We start from the raw sequence: 23184 nt of genomic DNA, 5'->3' as shown, positions 1-23184 counted from the left end.
TTTCTGAGGGTAAACCCCAGTTATATAATGTCAGGAATGCTTAGCCTGAAGGCTGCACTAAGTGTGTGTTCCTGTACATCCTTACTGATAGACATCAGTCAGATGCATCTGAGAAGCTCACCAACCAGCCTGTAGAGATTAGATGCTGGCCACTTCATGAATTTAATTTCAGAAAGTCTTTCACAACAGGGGAACGGCCTAACCTTTATTTTAGTTGCCTCCTTCTTGTTCTTTGTCAAGCTCTGTAACAGTAGTTTTGATCTATATTAATCATTAGGGATTATTGATTAACATACGGATATTTTTGACAGTTTTATACTCATCCCTTTTCTGTATCTTTTTTTTAAACAATACAATAAACTGGCTTGACATTTTCAGCTTTTGCTTTTGTTTCCATTTTCTCAGTTTCCGTTTTTCCACAATCCCTTTTTGGTTTTATGGTAATAAATAAATAATTCACTTTTCGGATCATCCTAAATGTTCCAGTTACTTCCCACTTACCTTTAGTTTCCTAGCTTTCTGTGTCCCGCTATTTCCTATTGTCTTGCACTCGATTAAACAAAAGTTTAATTTCCTCTTTACATTTTTCTTCTCCAATGACAAATAGGTTGGTTTTCTTTCAAATGCTCTAAGCTACTACTTCAGTTCTAGGAAAAAGTGGATCTTTTTTTTCCCCCCTTTAAGAAATACTTTCCCGTATCTAATTGTTCTGTTTTGTGTTTATAATTCATATCTAAAATAAATATAGGTGGTGGCAGTCCTAATCAAGCCTTGTATTAAGAGACCAATCCACTTTGGGATCAGAACATTATAACAATATCAGAAAGAAATCTGATTCAACGCATCACATCCAAGATCTTGTCATTCAGTTGCAATAGTGTTTGGAACCTCCACGTAAGGAAAGACATTTTTAACAAATCCTGGAGGTTTGTGAACAGGAAAATGTTTGGCTTTAGAACTGTGCAATTCTTGGGTTTCCTGGCAGAGTTCAGCATATCCAGCTCCAACTTCAAGATACATGTGACTGAGGTCATCTACCTTTTCCTATTGGGTCTCGCCTGTGGTTTCATAAGAGTTTAAGGATTGCTGTTAAGAACTGTACTGATCTTAAAAGTAGTCTGTATGATCATTGTGAAACTATTTAACATACGTAATCCTCCCAATGTATAGGTGTTGTTTGGGATATCCTAGGACCAAATGCTTTCAGTCTACTTCCTGCATGATGTATATAATGGATGGTTATAAAACTGACAACTCACTCAGTAGCATGAAATCCGAAACATGTTGGTCTCTGCAGGGTTCATCTCTTCAAGTAGTATTTCAGCTTGCCTCTTTCCAGATGTTCTGAACTTCTTACCAGTCTTCCCACAACCCTAGTGGTTTCTTCTTCTCTTATTAAACTCCCTAGTTACTTAGATCACAGGAAAGACCGTTTGAAAATAGCCCAGCTGCTAAAAACTTGGCTATCTGATAGTCTTCTCCTGGTTAGCTCTAAAGCTATGGAATGCATCTGCAGGGGAAAGCAGATGACAAAACTTGCATAGCAATGTTGTCATGCAACTTCCTCCACTGCTTATACATTCTCATGTGATGTTGCAATGCCAGCATGAAAAGGCAGGGTTTGTGACATGATGTAACAGTGCACATGCTACCCCACAGGGTTGTTGTTGGAGAAGAATAGGGAACATTGTGTACATTGCTTTGTGCCAAATAAAGGTGAGGGGGGAGGGGGGGAAATCAAATACTGTAAATTAGTGGTTAGGAACATCTCTGTCCCTAAGCTGTGCCTTTGGCCTTCTCTTCCAGGATCACTAAGCATTTAATCATTGTTTTAATTATATTTGAATGATACTAATCTTAAGTTGTTATTTTAATTAAATTGATTTTACAGTTACGTTTTACATTGCAACTTTAAAAAATGCTTATAAGCTGCCTTGAGCATCTACGCGAACAGAAAGGCATTTATTCAATAAATTAAATATAATTATCTAAAATAAGCATAACTCATGGCAAAGGATGGAAAAAACTTAGTTCAGAACTTAAGAGGACACAGGTTTAGTAAGGTCAATAGCTGCTCTGCTTGGAAGACTTGCGAAAATGCCAAGCTCAAGAAGATCAAAGCAAGAGGGCAGAGAGGGTGACATGCAAAAGAAAATACAGAAAGCAGAAAATAGGCAAGGAGAAGGGTACAAATGGAGAGAAGCAAAAAGAAGTCAAACCCAGGTTTACATTAAAGGCACACACAAACACGTGCACACACACACACACACACCTACCAGCCAGGTATATTGAGATATCAGATTCCCAATAGAAGAGAGTATTTGTAGCCCAAGGTTGGACTGTGGGGCCCTTGGCACTCTCTATGACTTTGGTGGTTTTCTTGCAGACGTTTTGTTACCAAATTAAGTAGCACGATGGACCCCGTATATTGGATTATAAACCCCATCCCGGTCTAGGCCATTGAATGAGAAAGAAAATGAATTTCTTACAGGAATGCCAAACCCACAGTTCCACTGAAAAAGGTGAAGTATTCTTAACCTCCCTATACGTTGAGTGTTAAGTAGTCAGGGAATATTCCTCTTGCAGTTCTTATTCCATTCCACCCACATCCCAAAGCTCACTTTTTTTTCTATAACTAGGAGAATTTATCATTCTCTGTACTGGCTTGGTTCTGTAAGAGCACCTTTTCTTTTTTCCCCAAAATGTGTAGAAATACTTTTAGCCTATCTTTCCTCAAATATTTAAAGAGAGCTGGGGAAAATCACAAGCACAAAAATTATGCTGAGGTTCCTTCTTCAATGTTATGTGATCTCTCATTTCTGTTTCCAGCTTCTGAGGTTTCAGTGCCAGCTAAGTGGGAAGTTTGGTTTTTTTTAAAAAAAATTCATTTATTACAATTCCCTACTTGTTCTAGTTGTTGTTCTGAAATGTTACCTTTTTAGAAATGTCTTATTATTTAGAAATGTCTTATTATCATTGTCATATCTGCAGCTGAAATAAAAAGGGAAAATGGAGATGGGGATCAAAAGGAATGCAAATCCTTTTCTTCTACGAGGTGAAGGCAATGCCCCTAGTTTTCCAAATTTGATCGAGCTTCTGAGCTAGGAAACCTTTCTGGCTTCCATTATCAACCCATGGAAAGGGATTTATTTTTCTCCCCCCCCATTTCATTGAAAATGCATTTACAAGACTGAAGCGATATTTTAATTTTTAAAATATTTGCCCAAGAAGCTGCTTGAAAGAGTAATTGAAGTACATATTAGAAATTTTAAAAGGTGCATATTTATAGGGATAAAGATTATACTGGTAAAGGCATTTGTTGCAGGATAGACGTATTCTGTCAACTGCATGGCAGGGCCTAAAACCCAACCCATGTATCTTGTAAGCAACAAAAACATTAAAAGAATTCCCTCCTCTGTACCTTGAGTGGAACATGCTTCTCACAGCACATTGCTACTGTGCTTTTAGTTTTCTGTGCCATACGCCTCGCCTGTCCTCCCTGCTCACCCACCATCTGCCTTTCACTTTCCCCCAGTCAGCAGTAGCTAGTTCCTGAAAGCATTTGTGATCTGCAATTGGAGAAGAGAAACTGAAAGGAAATAATTTAGATTTGAAGTGGGTTGAAAAGAGGATGCCAAACCATGAGGTTGGGATGAGCCAGAAGTTAGTAACAAGAGGAGAGTCATTAAGGGCATCTAGTTCTAGTGAAAGTTTTGCTCATCTTTGGTAAAAGTTGAACCTTTTCCAGTGAGGGGGGGGAGAAAAAAAGACAGAACTGGGAAAGCACAAAATGGGTTCATTTATTTTTTCCCCTCAGTTCATTCATATCCTGCTTTCTCCCCAGAGGAGTTATAAATACATGACAGTATTGTGTATTTCCCCCGCCCCCGATAAAACGTTGATGAACCAACCATGGGATTTCAGAAGTACACCTTAGTTTGGGAAGCAGTTGTATTTAAAAAGAAATACCGTATATACTTGAGTATAAGCCGACTCGAGTATAAGCCGAGACCCCCATTTTCACCCCCAAAAACTGGAAAAAGTTCGTGACTCGAATATAAGCCGATCCGCCGTTCTGCAAGCCTCCGCCGCCAGCAGAGGCTCGATCCGCCATTTTGCAAGCCTGAATACACAGGAATACCCTGTGTGGCCGCGGCTCTCGGGGAAGCCCTGGCTGTCCGCTTCCTCGCTCCACGCTGCCATTCGGGGCCCGCGCGTTCCCCGGGCAAATCGCGGCGCCCAGCAGGCGAGGAAACACGCCCGCTCCAGTCGCCCCCCCTTCCCTCAGGAGACGGAAGCAAGTGACCGCCCGGAGCTTACCGAGGACTTGCACGCGGCCGAGGCTTCGGTGCTTCCAGGATCGCGCGCACCTCTCCCAAGCCGCCGCCGTCCGGAGACCTGCCGAAGTTTGGGGAGATTTGGGGAGGTGCGCGCGCACCTCCCCAAACCTCCCCAAACGTCAGCAGGTCTCCGGATCTCCGTGCCTTGCCTGCCTGCTAATTTCCGCTGCAGAAAGAAGCAGGCAGGCAAGGCACGGAGATCCGGAGACCTGCTGATGATTGGGGAGGTTTGGGCACCTCCCCAAACCTCGGCAGGTCTCCGGATCTCCGTGCCTTGCCTGCCTGCTTCTTTCCGCTGCAGAAAGAAGCAGGCAGGCAAGGCACGGAGATCCGGAGACCTGCTGATGATTGGGGAGGTTTGGGCACCTCCCCAAACCTCCCCAAACGTCGGCAGGTCTCCGGATCTCCGTGCCTTGCCTGCCTGCTAATTTCCGCTGCAGAAAGAAGCAGGCAGGCAAGGCACGGAGATCCGGAGACCTGCTGATGATTGGGGAGGTTTGGGCACCTCCCCAAACCTCCCCAAACGTCGGCAGGTCTCCGGATCTCCGTGCCTTGCCTGCCTGCTTCTTTCCGCTGCAGAAAGAAGCAGGCAGGCAAGGCACGGAGATCCGGAGACCTGCTGATGATTGGGGAGGTTTGGGCACCTCCCCAAACCTCCCCAAACGTCGGCAGGTCTCCGGATCTCCGTGCCTTGCCTGCCTGCTTCTTTCCGCTGCAGAAAGAAGCAGGCAGGCAAGGCACGGAGATCCGGAGACCTGCTGATGATTGGGGAGGTTTGGGCACCTCCCCAAACCTCCCCAAACGTCGGCAGGTCTCCGGATCTCCGTGCCTTGCCTGCCTGCTTCTTTCCGCTGCAGAAAGAAGCAGGCAGGCAAGGCACGGAGATCCGGAGACCTGCTGATGATTGGGGAGGTTTGGGCACCTCCCCAAACCTCCCCAAACGTCGGCAGGTCTCCGGATCTCCGTGCCTTGCCTGCCTGCTTCTTTCCGCTGCAGAAAGAAGCAGGCAGGCAAGGCACGGAGATCCGGAGACCTGCTGATGATTGGGGAGGTTTGGGCACCTCCCCAAACCTCCCCAAACGTCGGCAGGTCTCCGGATCTCCGTGCCTTGCCTGCCTGCTTCTTTCCGCTGCAGAAAGGAGCGCGGATCCAGTGGGGGGGGGAAAGCCCTTTAGCAGGATTTGCCTGCATGCCGGCGGAGGCTGGATCCGTGCTCCACAAGCCTCTGCCGCCGGCTGGATCCGCGCCCTGCCGCTGCGGAGCGCGGATCCAGCCTCCGCCGGCGGCGGAGGTCTAGGGGTAGTGGGGGGGGGCCCGCGGACATAGATGGGCTCAAGTGGAAGCCAAGCAGCCCTCCCGAATCTGGGCTTCTGGACGGAGCAGCCGGTGGTGCGTTTCAAAAAGCCAGATAAGGCAGACAGGGAGATGAAGAGTTCAACCGAGTTTCCTCTTTTGTTCAGGCTCCCCCGATCAGACAAAGAACTAGCCAGCGGCAGGTTTCTCCCCTTTTCCCTCCCATCTCTCTTCCCCCAACCCTTGGGTCCCACAGCAACTCACGAACTCCAGCCGCCCCTTCTCCTTCGAAAGGTCTAGATCCCGAGATAAGATATATACAGAAATATACATAGAGACGGACGCAGGCTGTTGGTTTCTCGCCTCATCCCACGCACGCACGAGGGGGAGAAACAACGCTCTGGGCGGCAGAGTCTTGGAGAAAGAAAAATCGGCTGCAGCCTCGGGGTAGGCTTCTCCGGGGGCGCCGCCGCGATTCTGCAGGGGCCAGGTAGGGAAAACTCGCCGGGGAAAACGGGTGCCGTTGCAGCGCCCGGCGAGTTTAAAAGCAGCGGGTGCAGATGCCTGAACAAAAGAGGAAACTCGGTTAAACTCTTCATCTCCCTGTCTGCCTTATCTGGTCTTTCAAGAGGAGGGTATTCCTTTCACTTCTTGAACTTTCCCAAAGACTTGCAAACTTTTCCAACCATTACTTCCAAGGATCTTTGATGGGGAGAGAAAGCACGGGTGAGCGATGGGGAGAGAAAGCACGGGTGAGCAATGGGGAGAGAAAGCACGGGTGAGCGATGGGGAGAGAAAGCACGGGTGAGCGATGGGGGGGAAAGCACGGGTGAGCGACTCCGCTCCCTCACCTCACCTCCGGGCCGGGCTTCTCGCCGGCGGGCTGGCTGGCTGGTGCTGGTCCCCGGGCGAGGAAGCGAGCAAGCGGGCGAGCGGCAGCGGCATTTTCGGGGCGGCACGGGTGAGCGATGGGGAGAGAAAGCACGGGTGAGCGATGGGGAGAGAAAGCACGGGTGAGCGATGGGGAGAGAAAGCACGGGTGAGCGATGGGGGGGGAAAGCACGGGTGAGCGATGGGGGGGGAAAGCACGGGTGAGCGATGGGGAGAGAAAGCACGGGTGAGCGATGGGGGGGGAAAGCACGGGTGAGCGATGGGGGGGGGAAAGCACGGGTGAGCGATGGGGAGAGAAAGCACGGGTGAGCGATGGGGGGGAAAGCACGGGTGAGCGATGGGGAGAGAAAGCACGGGTGAGCGATGGGGAGAGAAAGCACGGGTGAGCGATGGGGAGAGAAAGCACGGGTGAGCGATGGGGGGGAAAGCACGGGTGAGCGATGGGGGGGGAAAGCACGGGTGAGCGATGGGGAGAGAAAGCACGGGTGAGCGATGGGGAGAGAAAGCACGGGTGAGCGATGGGGGGGAAAGCACGGGTGAGCGATTGGGGGGGAAAGCACGGGTGAGCGATGGGGAGAGAAAGCACGGGTGAGCGATGGGGAGAGAAAGCACGGGTGAGCGATGGGGAGAGAAAGCACGGGTGAGCGATGGGGGGGAAAGCACGGGTGAGCGATTGGGGGGGAAAGCACGGGTGAGCGATGGGGAGAGAAAGCACGGGTGAGCGATGGGGAGAGAAAGCACGGGTGAGCGATGGGGGGGGAAAGCACGGGTGAGCGATGGGGAGAGAAAGCACGGGTGAGCGATGGGGAGAGAAAGCACGGGTGAGCGATGGGGAGAGAAAGCACGGGTGAGCGATGGGGGGGGAAAGCACGGGTGAGCGATGGGGAGAGAAAGCACGGGTGAGCGATGGGGGGGGAAAGCACGGGTGAGCGATGGGGAGAGAAAGCACGGGTGAGCGATGGGGAGAGAAAGCACGGGTGAGCGATGGGGAGAGAAAGCACGGGTGAGCGATGGGGGGGAAAGCACGGGTGAGCGATTGGGGGGGAAAGCACGGGTGAGCGATGGGGAGAGAAAGCACGGGTGAGAGATGGGGAGAGAAAGCACGGGTGAGCGATGGGGGGGGAAAGCACGGGTGAGCGATGGGGAGAGAAAGCACGGGTGAGCGATGGGGAGAGAAAGCACGGGTGAGCGATGGGGAGAGAAAGCACGGGTGAGCGATGGGGGGGAAAGCACGGGTGAGCGATTGGGGGGGAAAGCACGGGTGAGCGATGGGGAGAGAAAGCACGGGTGAGCGATGGGGAGAGAAAGCACGGGTGAGCGATGGGGGGGGAAAGCACGGGTGAGCGATGGGGAGAGAAAGCACGGGTGAGCGATGGGGGGGGAAAGCACGGGTGAGCGATGGGGAGAGAAAGCACGGGTGAGCGATGGGGAGAGAAAGCACGGGTGAGCGATGGGGGGGGAAAGCACGGGTGAGCGATGGGGAGAGAAAGCACGGGTGAGCGATGGGGGGGGGAAAGCACGGGTGAGCGATGGGGAGAGAAAGCACGGGTGAGCGATGGGGAGAGAAAGCACGGGTGAGCGATTGGGGGGAAAGCACGGGTGAGCGATGGGGAGAGAAAGCACGGGTGAGCGATGGGGGGGGAAAGCACGGGTGAGCGATGGGGAGAGAAAGCACGGGTGAGCGATGGGGAGAGAAAGCACGGGTGAGCGATGGGGAGAGAAAGCACGGGTGAGCGATGGGGGGAAAGCGGCAGCGGCATTTTCGGGAGCAGCGGGTGAGCGATGGGGGGGGGAAAAGCGGCAGCGGCATTTTCGGGAGCAGCGGGTGAGCGATGGGGGGGGAAAAGCGGCAGCAGCATTTTTGGGGGCAGCGGGTGAGCGATGGGGGGGGGAAAGCGGCAGCAGCATTTTCGGGGGCAGCGGGTGAGCGATGGGGGGGGGAAAGCGGCAGCGGCATTTTCGGGGGCAGCGGGTGAGCGATGGGGGGGAAAGCGGCAGCGGCGGTTGTTGGGGGCGCAGCAGGCGAGGCAGCTTCTCTCAGCAGCCTGTTCCGAACGAAGGGACAGTTCTTTTTTTTTGTTGACTGGAGTATAAGCCGAAGTGGAGTTTTTCAGCCCAAAAAGTGGGCTGAAAAATTCGGCTTATACTCAAGTATATACGGTAACTGAGAATCTTTCCATGTCTTAAAAACCACAATGGAAAGGACAAACGAAAAGTTCTGTAAACAGGGGACTACCCCAGAGGAACTGTCAAAGTTCATGTTGCATCATCAGGAATGATATACATCAACACAAATTAGCAGAGAAAATGCCTGAATGCATTTGTTTGGATAGAGCAGGGGTGTCAAACTCAATTTCATTGAGGGCCGCATCAGCATTGCGGTTGCCCTCAGGGGGCCAGGTGGGTATGGCCAGGGTGGGCGTGGCCTATTGGGTGGGCGTGGCTAGAGTGCGTATGGCCTACTGGATGGGCATGGCCAGCTCTACATCGTTCGCATCAAGGGTGCCTATGGGGGCCTGGGCAGGAGTGGGACAGATCTGAGGGTCTCTGGCAGAAGGAGGGTCTCTGGGCCAGGGCCAAGGCAATGGGGACCGTTCCCTCACTGTTTCCAGGATGGCTTCGTGGGCCGCATGAAACCACTTCGCGGGCCACATCCGGCCCCCGGGCCTTGTGTTTGACATGTCTGGGATAGAGTGTATGCATTGTATGGATTCTGTATACCGTATATACTTGAGTATAAGCCGACTCGAGTATAAGCCGAGACCCCCAATTTCACCCCCAAAAACTGGGAAAAGTTGTTGACTCGAGTATAAGCCGATCCGCCGTTCTGCATGCCTCGGAGGCTGGATCCGCGCTCTGCAAGCCTCTGCCGCCAGCAGAGGCTCGATCCGCCATTTTGCAAGCCTGAATACACAGGAATACCCTGTGTGGCCACGGCTCTCGGGGAAGCCCTGGCTGTCCGCTTCCTCACTCCACGCTGCCATTCGGGGCCCGCGCGTTCCCCGGGCAAATCGCGGCGCCCAGCAGGCGAGGAAACACGCCCGTTCCAGTCGCCCCCCCTTCCCTCAGGAGACGCGAAGCAAGTGACCGCCCGGAGCTTACCGAGGACTTGCGCGCGGCCGAGGCTTCGGTACTTCCAGGATCGCGCGCACCTCTCCCAAGCCTCCGCCGTCCGGAGACCTGCCGAAGTTTGGGGAGGTTTGGGGAGGTACGCGCGCACCTCCCCAAACCTCCCCAAACGTCGGCAGGTCTCCGTTCCTCCGCGCAGACCTGCCGACGTTTGGGGAGGTTTGGGCGCCTCCCCAAACCTCCCCAGGTCTCCGTTCCTCCGCGCAGACCTGCCGACGTTTGGGGAGGTTTGGGCGCCTCCCCAAACCTCCCCAAACCTCCCCAGGTCTCCGTTCCTCCTGCCGAAGTTTGGGGAGGTTTGGGCGCCTCCCCAAACCTCCCCAGGTCTCACTATACACATTCACCCAGAAGTGACTCCCTCTGTCCTGACAGGGGATTATTCCCCTCCAAGTACATCTAGAATGGTAGTCAAAAGAATTGTTAAGTAGTTTTTACCTTTCACAAATCTCTTTCAACTTCTTTAGTTGATTGCTTTGGCATTCTTCTGCTACATCTGTTAGCTTTTGTATAAGCTTAGGAGGGGGAAAAAACAGATATGTCATAGACTGTACCAGCCACACATTCTGTTGATAAGTATTGCACAGATAGTCTTCAGGTTGTGACCCTAATGGAGACTGCCATTAAATAATGTTAAATGAACTGCCTCAAGTAATGACCAGCCATACGTATTCTCCTCAGTGCATTCATTAAAGAGTGCACTGGTCATTAATTGAGGGTGGGGGAGATCCTGGGAGGCCTAATGCAAGCACCAGCCCACCTGCCTCAGGTCTCCCCCACCCCCAGATACTGGGCTTCAGCACAGCTGGCTGTCTTGCCAAAGAGAAACATCTGGGAAGGAAAACCCTGTCTTACCTCTTTCCCAATTCTGCCTCTGCCCTTCCTCCTACCAAGGTGTTCTGGGACTAGTTCCCTAGCCTTTTGGAGCTTTTGGTGTTCGCCCATCAGCTGTCTACGGGGAGGCAACAAAGCTGCCTCTCTAGGCTTTGAGAAAAGGCCCCTTGCACAAAAGGCAGCTTCAGGACGAGCTTCCAAAAACCCTTTCCTTCCTTAACGCCCTCCCCACCTTCCCCCAGAAAGCCATATTTCTTTTTTTTTATTGAAAATTTTTATTGAAGTTACAATGTTATCCCCTCCCCAACCCACCCCAGAACCCCTCCCCCTCCCCCATATTTCTTCAATAACAAAAACATAAAAAGCTGGTTGGGATGTACTCGCTGATTCCCCCCCCCCTTTTTTTAGATGCTAAAACTAAACTCTCCCTCTGCCTTCCAACCAATATCCCTTTTTAAAATCTTACCTTGGCTCCAGATGGAAGAGTAGAGGAACTAAGCTAGTAAGGAGAGAATTTTTTTCTGCAACTTTTTACTCCTGAAGTAGTAGTAGTAGTAATAGTAGTAGTAGGAATAATAATAATAAATCCCTAAAAGTTGTGCCAGAAAATGGAGGACGCTGGGTCTTTGCAAGTTTTAGCTGTCTGTCAGACTGCCTGAAAAGGGCGGCCTTCAGGAAGCCAGGCGGACAGCTAAAGCTTGCAAAGACTCAGCGTCCTCCATTTTCTGGCATAACCGTCGGAGATTACTTTAAAAAAAAAAACAAAAAAAAACTTCAGAGGAAAAACAGCTGCAGAAACATTTTGTCTCCTTGCTGGCTTGGTTCATCTACTCTTCAGCCAGGAGGGAGTCCAAGGCCTAGAGAAGGAGAGCTTTGCAGCATCCCTATGGACAGCTGATGGGCAGACAGCTGATTAGCGGAGAAGGCTCTGAAAGTAGCCGCCATTTTAGCAAGGAATTGTTCGCAGCTGCTTCCAGGAGTCCTGGGGAGCAGGCCTAAGTGCTGCAGGGGAAGACGGGCAGGGGAGGACAGCGCAACATCCCCAGGGTCTGTGGTAAGTGTGAATGACCACTGGAGTGCTGCATTTGTCATAAATTTGAAAGAGGTTATTTGTAGTTTTGGGGTGTTGGTTGTTTTGAATGGCAGCTAAATGGCCTCCCCAAACGTCAGCAGGTCTGCGCGGAGGAACGGAGACCTGCCGAGGTTTGGGGAGGCGCCCAAACCTCCCCAAACGTCGGCAGGTCTGCGCGGAGGAACGGAGACCTGGGGAGGTTTGGGGAGGTGCCCAAACCTCCCCAAACGTCGGCAGGAGGAACGGAGACCTGCCGACGTTTGGGGAGGTTTGGGGAGGTGCGCGCGCACCTCCCCAAACCTCCCCAAACTTCGGCAGGTCTCGGACGGCGGTGGCTTGGGAGAGGTGTGCGCGATCCCGGAAGCACCAAAGCCTCGGCCGCGCACAAGTCCTCGGTAAGTTTTTTTGTTGACTGGAGTATAAGCCGAAGTGGAATTTTTCAGCCCAAAAAGTGGGCTGAAAAATTCGGCTTATACTCAAGTATATACGGTACTCAGGGAATTGATATCAATTATTCCAGAAGCAAGTACATGTAAAGGAAATACCTCCTCGTTGATAAAATTCTTCATTGAGGCCTTTAAACATATGTAAAGATAGTTAAAAATATTAAGCTAAGAACAGTGACAGATCTTTGCTTTTTACAATCCAGGATTGGCAGTCGGAATTGTTGTCTACTACAATTGAGGGATTTTATTGATTTCTTTACATAGATTTAGAGAACACCCAAGCCAGTAGAATACAATACACTAGAAATATAAATGATGTACATCCCAAAAGAGAAAAAATGTACAAAGCAGCACACATCAGTCATATTTTAATTAAGTAACATATCAGTTGGAGAACCAAAATAAGTGAATAAGACTTTTTTTTTCTGGTGCCTTCAGGTTAGGTGTTTTTTGTTTTTTAAACTCCTGGTAATTGTTTGGACATGTCCCTGCAGCTTTCTTGGTTTTTCCCTTGCCTGCTTCCTGGGGCTGAGAGAGAATGACTGGCCCAAGATACCTAGTAGGCTAAGAATTCATAATTTTCTGGTTTCTATCCTGCTGCCTTAAGTACTACACCAAACTGGCTCCAAATATTAATAAGGCACTGCAGTTATATTTATTTATACTGTCTTTCTCTCAACCTTAATTTTGGGAAGAGAACAATTGTAAATCTGCTTGGCATGCCTACTTAGTAATGCAAGCTTTCCCTGGAGCGATATAGATTTCTTTTACATGCTAGAGATTCGTAATACAATGATTTTTAAACTTATGTAGTAGTTGCAGGGATATGAAAGTGGTAGCTGAATTTAGTCAAGAGTTTTACAGAAGAGTAACAAACACATGGGTAGATTGCCTTGGTCTTTCAAATGTTTGGCGTTAACGTCTGCAGGGAGAACAAGGGGGTCAAAATAACAGGCAGTGTTGCAGTTTCAGGATTCAAGCCTTTTCAGTGCACGTCATAATGTTGCATGAATGTTCAAAAGGCACAGACATGCATGTGGCTTTCCTCATTTTAACAAAACTTGTAAGAGTCTGCTGTCCCTTTGATTTTAGCCACATTAAATGATATCTGTCATAGTTTGAAATTTCAAACGTTCGGAGCATACCAAGCTCATTCTTTGAATTTTTCAGTCCTGTAAATTGGACATTACAGTCACAAGTGCAATGCTAAATACAGATCTAAAACATCTTATTTATAAAAATACCTTTTGAGCCAACAAAATTTGGTCATGGATTGGGTAATTCACCTTCAGAGAAACAAGTGTTTGTAACTAGCTATACCTAGCATAATAGCCATTTTGTGACTGTGCCTACTTCAGGCTGTTAATATTCCATACCCCCCCCCCCGCCCGCCTTCTGATTTCTTACCAATGCACTTAATTATAAATCTCCCTGTAGCTCTTTCTTCTCTTCCCACTGAAAGAATCGAAGTTGGTCTCTCTTTGCCTGAATAGTATTCCTTTTAAGCTAATTAATGGGTGAGGCTGGAATTCATAGCTCCTCAGTCACAGGCTAGCTTAGCTCTAGAAACACAGTTTTCATTTAAAAAAAAAAGCCTGACTTATTGGCTTGCATAGACAAGTTTCCAGAAATGGAATGCACATTTTCCCACATACTTACAGAAATATCCTGTGGTTTAGGCAGAATAGCCAGTAAAACACTTGAAGGTCTATTATTTAATTTTGTTAATAATTGTTCTCTTTTAACCTTGTGAATTAAAAGAGTGCCCAGCAGATAAAATGCAACTTTTAATTTTGTATATATTTCTTTTTTATTGAGTTTAAGTAATAGCAAGAAAAAGAACGTAACAGAAAGATAATAGTGATGGTAAAACATACATTCTCAAAGAGAAAAAACACACATGAAAATGCTTTAATAAAAACATGAAAGAAATGCAACAGATAAGCATTATAACAAACAATTACAGTACTATATAAACTGCATGTAAATGCAAATATTATTCAAGTATGCATATATTTCTAATACATTGATACAACTGTCTTTTTTTAACCTATTGATTTCCGTATAAATGAATTCCATTTTTCATTATATTTGTCTACACAGGGGTCTTCGGACTTGGCCCTTTTATGACTTGTGGACTTCAACTCCCAGAATTCCTCAGCCACCATGTCTGGCTGAGGAATTCTGGAAGTTGAAGTCCACAAGTCATAAAAGGGCCAAGTTCGAAGACCCCTGGTTTATACAAAGTCTATGTCTAAAGGCAATCTACTCATAAGTGGCAAGTACAATCAGGTCTTCAATCCATTGGATAAATGGAGCCATACGTTTATCTTTCCTATGCTGCAATATCTATCTTCTAATTAGAATAATGACATGGAGGACCCATTTGCAATCTGTATGCTACTAAAACTTCAAAACTGCTTGATACTTTGTAACCTTCAGTTGTATCATAAAGAAACAATTTTTTGAATCAATGTGCCTCAGATGGTCTAATTTACAGAATCCTTCCAAAATCTGGGACCTATGATTTCTGTGGGATTGAAATTTGGCAAAGTTGTGGCTACTTCAGTGCCACACTTTCCAACTACACTTCCCAGAAACCAGTAGGTTGCATGGCATGAGGGGCATGTCCTCGCCCTCTTTCCAACCTCCCTCTGTCCTCTGTGCCCAATCAACTGACAGCAGGGCTTAATGAGTGAATGGCCATTGGCTGCTTTGAAATGAGTCCCAAATTTGCAATATCTTAACTGCAGTGGTCACTGAAGGAAGAATGAGGGAGCAATTCAAATAGCTCCTGGCAAGCTAGGACCGGCTGGGGGATGCCGGCAGTTGACAGGAGCCTTCTTGCTCCTTGGAGGAAGGGAGTCCTTGGGAACATGTCAGAATGGGGAGCAGGGATGCGGATTTCTTTCTGGTCCATGGCCCTTTGTTTCCCCTACCCACAACAAAGTGGCAGGCAGTTCCATGGGTCAGCTGAAGGGGAGGAGGAGGAGGGGGCTTCACTGGAGTTATCCTGAATGCCATGAATGGAGGAGCAATGGCACAAGCCTATATTATGTTTGGAAAGAAGAAGGTTGAGAGGGTGATTCAAATGCCTGCTGATAAGGTAGGGCAGGCTGGAGGGGCACAAGCAGTGAACAGGTGAGCCCTCTTCCTTCCTTTGAGTACAAGGAATAAAATAAATATGGAAAGTAGTATGTAAGAGCAGCTGGCTTGTGTCATCATCCAGTGATGGCCAATGAGACCAATATAGAATCCAAATAAAACACAAGTAGAAACTTACTTGATTGCATTATCATTTAAAAAAATGCCCTATAAAAGCCAAACATGTTTGGGTAGCTTAAACAATAATACAATTAGATCAGCTCTAGAGTAACTTTTGCGGTTTCCTATTGGATGGAACCTTTAGTGCAGACATGTCAAACACAAGGCCCTGGGGTCAGATCCGGCCCGCGAAGTGGTTTCATGCGGCCCGTGAAGCCATCCTGGAAACAGTGAGGGTACGGGCCCCACTGCCTTGGCTCTGGCCCAGAGACCCTCCTCCTGCCAGAGACCCTCAGATCTGTCCCACTCCTGCCCAGGCCTCCATAGGCACCCTTGATGCAAACGATGTAGAGCTGGCCACGCCCACCCAGGCCATACGCACTTTAGACACGCCCACCCAGTAGGCCATGCCCACCCAGGCCACACCCACCCGGCTCCCTGAGGGCAACCACAATGCTGATGTGGCCCTCAATGAAATTGAGTTTGACACCCCTGCTTTAGTGAGTCTTGTTGAAAACTCAGTTCTTTGATTTTTGGATGACTTGCATGATAAAGTACCTTTAGCGTATCAGCTTCATTTGGATCAACTTTGATTGTAGCTTGAGATATAGCCTCTTTGTCTTTATGAAAATGCATAATTATCACTGTTAAGAGAGATTTGTGGGCCTTCGAAATAATCTCTTATTATTTTGCACTTCAAGATCATGAATACTCCCTGATAATATATTCTATCTCTGTCCTGTGAGCATCAATGCCTAATTTATAATATATCTTAAATCATATTTATGCTGAACTTTAGTATTCCCTGAATAATTTGAATTTGAATGTATTCCACAAATATCTTCAAAGATACAGAATGTGCTGCTTTTGTTTCATTATACCTTGGAGTAAAATGGGTTTTCAGCTTTCACTCTAATCCACAGCAAGTATTGAAAATGTTGACTGTTATGCTGACCTGACTTCTCTAAACAAGTTTTACACAGATGTTGTTGAAATATGTTGTTATATCCAAATTGATAACTGCATTAAGGTTTATAATAGCATTTTTAAATATAAGGAAAATATTTCAGCATTCATTTCGCTTTTTCTTTCTCAAAAAAGAAATAAAGAAGTCTGTTGTTGTTCGTACAGCATGATTTTGGAAAGTTTAAGGAATACTGGCTTGTAGAAATATAATAATAATAATAATAATAATAATAATAATAATAATAATAATAATAATAATAATAATAATAATAATAATTTTATTTATATACCGCCCTTCTCCCGAAGGACTCAGGGCGGTGAAATATGTATTCATCATGAGACATGGTCCATAATCCATAATGGAAACCCACTTTTAACAGAATTGGATAAAATTTACAGGTACAGTAGATTATTTCCTTGGGAGCACTTATCTAGAAAGAAGTCCTGTGAGAAATGGAAAAATCATGGCTTGGTTACTGCTAAATCAGCTCTATGGAATTTTCTTTACAGCAGGTATAATTCCATTAGAAGCAACTGCAGTGCTAGGCTGAATTCGCTCCCCTAAAGGGTAGCTAATGAGGTCCGTGAAACAATTTTTGAATTGTCTGTAATCTTGATTTTTTTAAAAAAAGCTCATTTGGTGGCACTGGAGCATTCCAGATCATCAAGGAGAGAACTCATGTGAAGCCCTTTGCAATTATTTGTTAAAGAAGACTTTATAAGTATTGATTTGTGCTCCTTTGAAGACTTTCCTTAGTGGCAACAAGATTCTCACAAAAACCCAGTTTCTTCATACCATTGATCTCATCCTAAGTCTTTACCTGAGGGGAATCTTCCATGTGCTCAAAGGTGCAAGCAGTTCCTCTTAGTCAATCATCTATGCATGTTACAATATGACCCAGAATTGACCATTGTAAATATAAATGTAGACACGTTGCAATGGAAAGGATTTGAAAATACTTGGTTTTAGATCCGTGTGGAAACACTGTGTGAAGTTTATTTAGCTATGGAACTTTAGAGCCAAATGGGGTGAAGTGCCAGGAATCTTATGGGGCCATCAAAGGAAAGCTATAAATGCCACATATTTCCAATTGCAGTGAAAGACCACTCCAGACATTGAATTCACAAGCATGAAATGTTGCATTCCGGTGGTCCTTCTCTGTCCGTGTGCTTCAAAGCAAGCAGCGTTTGAGGGCTGCTTACTTGATATTTCAGTCTTTGCCTCTTTATTCTAAATGGGAATTCCTCACCCACTGTGGATCCCCCCCAAGCAGAATCATGCTGAAGAAAAATAGCGAAGGAGGTTATCTTTGTGCAGAAAGATTAAAGGTTATCTTTGTGCAGTAAAGGTTATCTTTGTGTAGTATTAAAAAAAAGTCTACATTTCATTCTAGTTTGCAGTCGTAGTTGTTTTTCCAATAATGTTTTCAAGATATAGTCTTTTCAGGGTGTCAGCTAACTTAAAATAATTACTGAGAGAAATCAACAGGTTAGCAGCAGATCTCTTTTGAGTGCTGAACTTGATTAGCATATATTTTGATCTTCCTTGCAGATATTGCCGTGGTGGAAATGAGCGATGCTTTCCGTCAGCCCTCCCTCTTCTATCACCTGGGAGTCCGAGAGAGCTTCAGTATGGCCAACAACATTATTCTCTACTGTGATACAAACACAGATTCTCTGCAATCCTTGAAGGTACAGATGCCTTTCTAAAACTAAGGCAGAGTTTGGGTAGAAAAAAAGACAGACTGGAGAAAGATACAGAGAAATGTGTCATTGTGTTGTGTGGAATTGTTGGTACCTACGCAATTCTCAGCTTCAGTTGCTGCCAGGATATCCTAGAAAGGGGTAGGCAACCTCGTCTCTTTTATGACTTATGGACTTCAGCTCCCAGAATTCCTGAGCCAGCATGGCTCAGCTTGGAAACCTCTCTCTTTCCCCTCAGCATAGCTGACTCAGGAATTCTGGGAGTTGAAGTCCATGAGTCATAAAAGAGCCGAGGTTGCCTACCCCTGTCCTAGAAGCTTGGAAACAGCTGAGGGTTCTTGTGTGCTATGCAGACACAGCCTGTCTGAAAAGTCCCATGTTGGAACAAGATTGATGTAGGAAGTGAGGTTAGAAGTAGAACTATCTCAGAAATTGAAGCTCTCCACATGTGTAAGCCTCTTGTTCTTGGCCTTTCTGTGGTTCTGTTTCTATTTCTTTCCATGAATTTGAAGAAAATTCTCCTCCAGTCTCAAGCAGCTGTGGATTATAAAAATAATGACTTTATTAAGCAAAGGGAGGAAGTATATTTAAAATAGACCTTTTTTCTTTTTTTAAAAAAAATCCCTTGAATTTTTCTACTAAGTTTTGTTTTCTAAGAAGCTGCCTTAAATTCTTACTATGGTTAGACTTCTAAGTGGCTTATTGCTAAATCATTTTAATATGAAAAATTCAAGAGGTAAATATGAAGTGTATTTCACAGCACATGTATCTGGAGTCTAGAATTTCCTGGATCATATACATTGAGCTTGCATACCACATTGAATAAAAAAAAATAAAAGTCTAAACTAATCAAGCCTCACAAATTGTGCCAGTGTTTTATAGCTGCCCTACAAATATTAGTTCTGCAAAGACAGTGACTGATTACTTGTTGTTCCTTGGAATCCAATATTGTGCAAAGGTGCATATCAAAACAGTTTAGTAAGACACATAAAGAAGAACAAATCCATGAATTTTTTTGGGGGGATACACCTAACATTGCTGGAAAGAACCTAGAATATTACAGTTACACTAAGATAGCTTTCATTTACAATATCTATGACAGATGCCTATTTAGCATATGCTGATTTAGGAAATTCTAAGAAAAGCATACGTAGTTCTTTTTAGGTAGATCAGGTCATCATCACACTGATCTGATAGTTAAAGAGATTTTTATACTATTACATTTTCGATACCTTCTGAGAATGTATTTAGCAACTAACATTATTGTCTTGCACCTCTCAACCCCTGCTTGCATATGCATATTTATTTATTTATTTATTTCTATTTATATACCACCTTTTTCCCGAGGGACTCAAGGCGGTTTACAGGGCAAATTAAAACAATACAATATATATACAGATAACATTAAATTAAATAGCCCCAAAATAATTAAAAATTAAAACCATTAACCCAAAAACCCTCAGTCCAGGCTGGCAAGCTCGAATAGCCATATTCATGTCTCTGGAGCTCAGACATGAGCTCAGACATCCAGAAATGCACAACACAATTCATTGGTTGATTGTATTATATTACTCTTAATTTTTCAGTAGTTTTATTGTATTCTAGTCTCCGCATATTCTTAATGTTATTCTTATGTTACTTATTTGTGTATTTAAATTGTTTATATATTGCCTATCTTGCCATGTGTTCCTAAGAGTTCGCAACATTAAAATGCATGTCACGTAGGTTTAAACTGCAATCAGATTGATCAGATAAGAAGACTGAAACAGCCCGGAATGTGTAAACCTTGTGGAAGTATACCATCTTGAGACATCAAATGTGAAGATAAAGGAACATGTTTTCAGCTTGTTTGTCAGTTGTAATAAGGTTAACACAAGCTTTATCTCGAGAGGGAGGGTGTTTCACAGAGTAAGAACCACAACAAAAAAATACTTTCTTGTTGCTTAATACCAGCTGAATGTACAAAAGATGTGAGAAAAGAGGATGATTTGTACTAATGGTTGCATCAGTTGGGTTGACCTACATGACAGATAGCATATGGTAGAACAGTTATTTGTGTCTTGGCCTTTAGAAGTTCTGACTATACAAGGCAATCAAAAAAAGTATCACTTCTTTTCTTTCATGACCAGGAAAAAAATGGGATTGTGATCCCATGTTTTTAGCAGGATAACATATCAACTTTAAGTTGTAGATACATTTTATTTGTGAAACCCAGCTTCAGGTATCACTCTTTCAAAGATATGTTCATTCCCTTCAGTGTCCAAATGCAATTTAAGTGTATTTCAGACTGATCAATACTTGTCAAAAAGTTATCATCTCTATCGGGAAATTGAGACATTGAGACATTCTGTATGCCTCATTCATTAAAAAGCCTTTGGATAGGCAGTTGCATTTTATTGCTCCACCTGAAACTAAATCTCTCCCTGACAAAATTCTCCTTTCTGTATAACAGTAACAACAAATATAAATCTATTAAAATGTTATTATCTGTAGTCCACACCAGTTGAGTGCCAGGAAAATCAGGAGATCCAGACAGTTCAAATGGATATAAAGATTAATTGTAAGCTTGAGCTCTCTACAAGAATCTGAACTACTAACGGCCAAGGGAAATTAGCGGGAGATAAGAGTACTGTAGAAGGAATTCAAGTTGGGCTGGACTTAGATCTCTTGTGACTGATAGCATGTTTGACCCCTTCCTTGGGTTAAGCCTGGTCATCTCCTACATGATCTGTCTATGTACATGTAGGACTTAAGCCAGATAGGAATGGCGATACTAACTTTTTCTTTTCGTGTACAAACATGTGCTTTTATTTATTTTTACTCCTCAGATTCCTCAGAAGTATTTTAGGTGGGGCGCATGTAGTTGGAATTTTACTCATATGCTTCATACTGAAGATTTTAAGAAGAAATGTTTCATATTCAGAAACATTGTGATACATATGAGACTACGTCATCATGTTGCTGTCAGTTCTAGCCAATTGTGATGCTGTTATAAATAATAGCTGATGAATATGAGGTCTCCAGTAACAAATAGTACTATTTTTAGCAAAGGCACAAAACAGCATTGTTCCACTGAACAGTTAGGATGAGAGCATTCAATCCGGGTACGATAAGGATTTAGGTCCCTTTTTCCATTTTGATTGGTTCTTCTTTTTTGCTGATGTCATAAATAATTAGAAGGTACAAAATTAATAGGTCTGAAATAGACAAAGATCTTGGTGTGCCAGTGCTGGCATGCTATTAGCTCAGTTTTACATCAGCGTAAATATTCAGAATAGACATGAAAGCATATCAATTAATTAATAAATAACATTGCTCTGTAAATGGTTGTGATGTAAGTATTATTTGGTAATATTTTTCACCATCTAGTTATTACTTTTTTGCCCTTCTTCATTTTTAATTGATACACTTGAACTTAACTCATGAAGCTTTTCTTGTTTGCTTATGCCCATTCCAAAAAAAGCTTCATCTGTTTAACTTCCAGAGCCAGAACCTTTTGACTTAATAACGTGATAAATTTTAGTCATACTTAAAGCCCTTTCATTCAGCAACTAATATAATGCTAATATAATGTAGCACCTACCAGCAATTTGTTTTTATGCCAAGCAACAGATTTCTGTGAAGAAAATCTAAAATTCCTAGAGCAAACAAAAGTAGGTGTATTTTTTGTTAAGTTTACAATAAGTAGATGCATACATTGTTCATGGGTAGTTCTCTCATCTGTTTTTTTTCCCCTTCACAGGAAATTATTTGCCAGAAGAATAATGTAAGTATGTTTTAAAAAACAAAAGTGAAATTTCAGCATCTGCTGTATATATTTCTGAAATGTGCAAAGTTCCTTATTGGTTGATAACTTGTCTGAAGATGTAATTGTAATTCTACTGATTCTTCTATTAAATCATATAACTATAAAGTCATTCAGTTCAATTCCCAGCAGAATTTTTTTGGAACCTTAATAGATTTGATACTTGGTATTGTATTAATCAGTTTACTTTATCTTTGTCTGTTTTTAAGATTTGTTGTTTTCTTCAAATGAACAATCTTTCTTATGCTCTTCATACTCTCTTTATTCATTTTATTCTTACAACTTCCCACTGAGTTTCTTTCAACCTAGTTTTCCTTTCCTGCGTCTGCATTTGCAAGCTATATTCAGACAGATGCATTTCCTGTCTCAATAAATGTCAGTGGTTGATAGACTGTGCGTATCACATAGGTTTCCCTGCACTCATAACTCATGAAGGCTTTTGTATACAAAAGAAAAACTGCACTTGGTTAAGCCAGAAGTATGTATGTAGCCATGTAAAAGGTTTCAGAAATCTGTAAACAGGTTGGTATAGCAAAAAGAAGTAGCAAGCTCTCCATGATATGGGTGGAGGAAACTGTACCATTTAAACAAGTGGCTTTTGCTACATCTGAAGAAAACATATTCAGTTAGTCTGCATTTTGTAAAAAAGTATTCCTGTCTATCTTGTCAAACTTTGATTCTTCTGCATCAACAGTATGCTTCCTTCTGTCTTGAATCTTCCACTGATCAAAAATCATTGATTGACCTGAGGGAGCTATCCTTTAAAAATGTGTTTGATTTTATTATGCTAAACTAGTAGAAGGTGAGGCATGACCAAAAGCTGCTTGTCAAAGTGTATGTGTATGTATGTATGTATATGTGTGCATTTGTGTGTGTGTGTGTGTGTGTGTGTGTGTGTGTGTGTGTGTGTGTGTGTGTGTGAGAGAGAGAGAGAGAGAGAGAGAGAGAGAGAGAGAGAGAGAGAGAGAGAGAGAGAGAGAGGTGCAGAAGCCGGTCTGTAAATGAGATGGGGCTTGTTTTATAGATATGATACTACGGAGGGAGCTATAGAAGCACTACAAGATTGCTTTGAATGCACGGATTGAGGCATGTTGAAAGAAGCGGCAATAGATAACCAACATATAAATATCAAGAGGTATGCCACCACTGTGTCTGCATATATTCAAAAGTGTATTGAGAATGTCGGTGTCCTTAAAAACATTGTTGTGAGGGCTAATGAAAAACCATGGGTGCCATATGACTTTCGGAAGATGTTGAAAGTGTGGAATGTGGCTATTAAATCCAGCGATATGCAGGCCCTCAGAACAGCCAGAGCCAATTTGAAAAGCGCCGTAAAAAGAGCAAAGCAAGCCCATTGTCAGAAAGTTCAGAACTTTTTTCAGGCGTATGTGGCAAGGCATCCAGGCCATTGCAGACTATAAGGTGGCTCCATCGTGTGGTAAG

General features: G+C 44.8%; 1 protein-coding gene across 1 annotated transcript in view; it reads left to right on the top strand.

Moving 5' to 3' along the window:
* MAP3K5 (mitogen-activated protein kinase kinase kinase 5) overlaps positions 1 to 23184 on the top strand; it is a 123333-nt gene that overhangs the window by 23748 nt on the left and 76401 nt on the right. Inside the window, exons 3-4 of the mRNA XM_081312650.1 lie at positions 17785 to 17924; positions 21679 to 21702. Of these exons, the coding sequence (XP_081168776.1) occupies positions 17785 to 17924; positions 21679 to 21702 (164 nt within the window). The remainder of the gene's footprint in view (positions 1 to 17784; positions 17925 to 21678; positions 21703 to 23184) is intronic.

This window comes from Vipera berus (genome assembly GCF_964194415.1).
Source record: "Vipera berus genome assembly, chromosome: 1".
NCBI classification, from domain to species: Eukaryota; Metazoa; Chordata; class Lepidosauria; order Squamata; family Viperidae; genus Vipera; species Vipera berus.
This window is presented reverse-complemented; position numbering and strand designations above follow the sequence as displayed.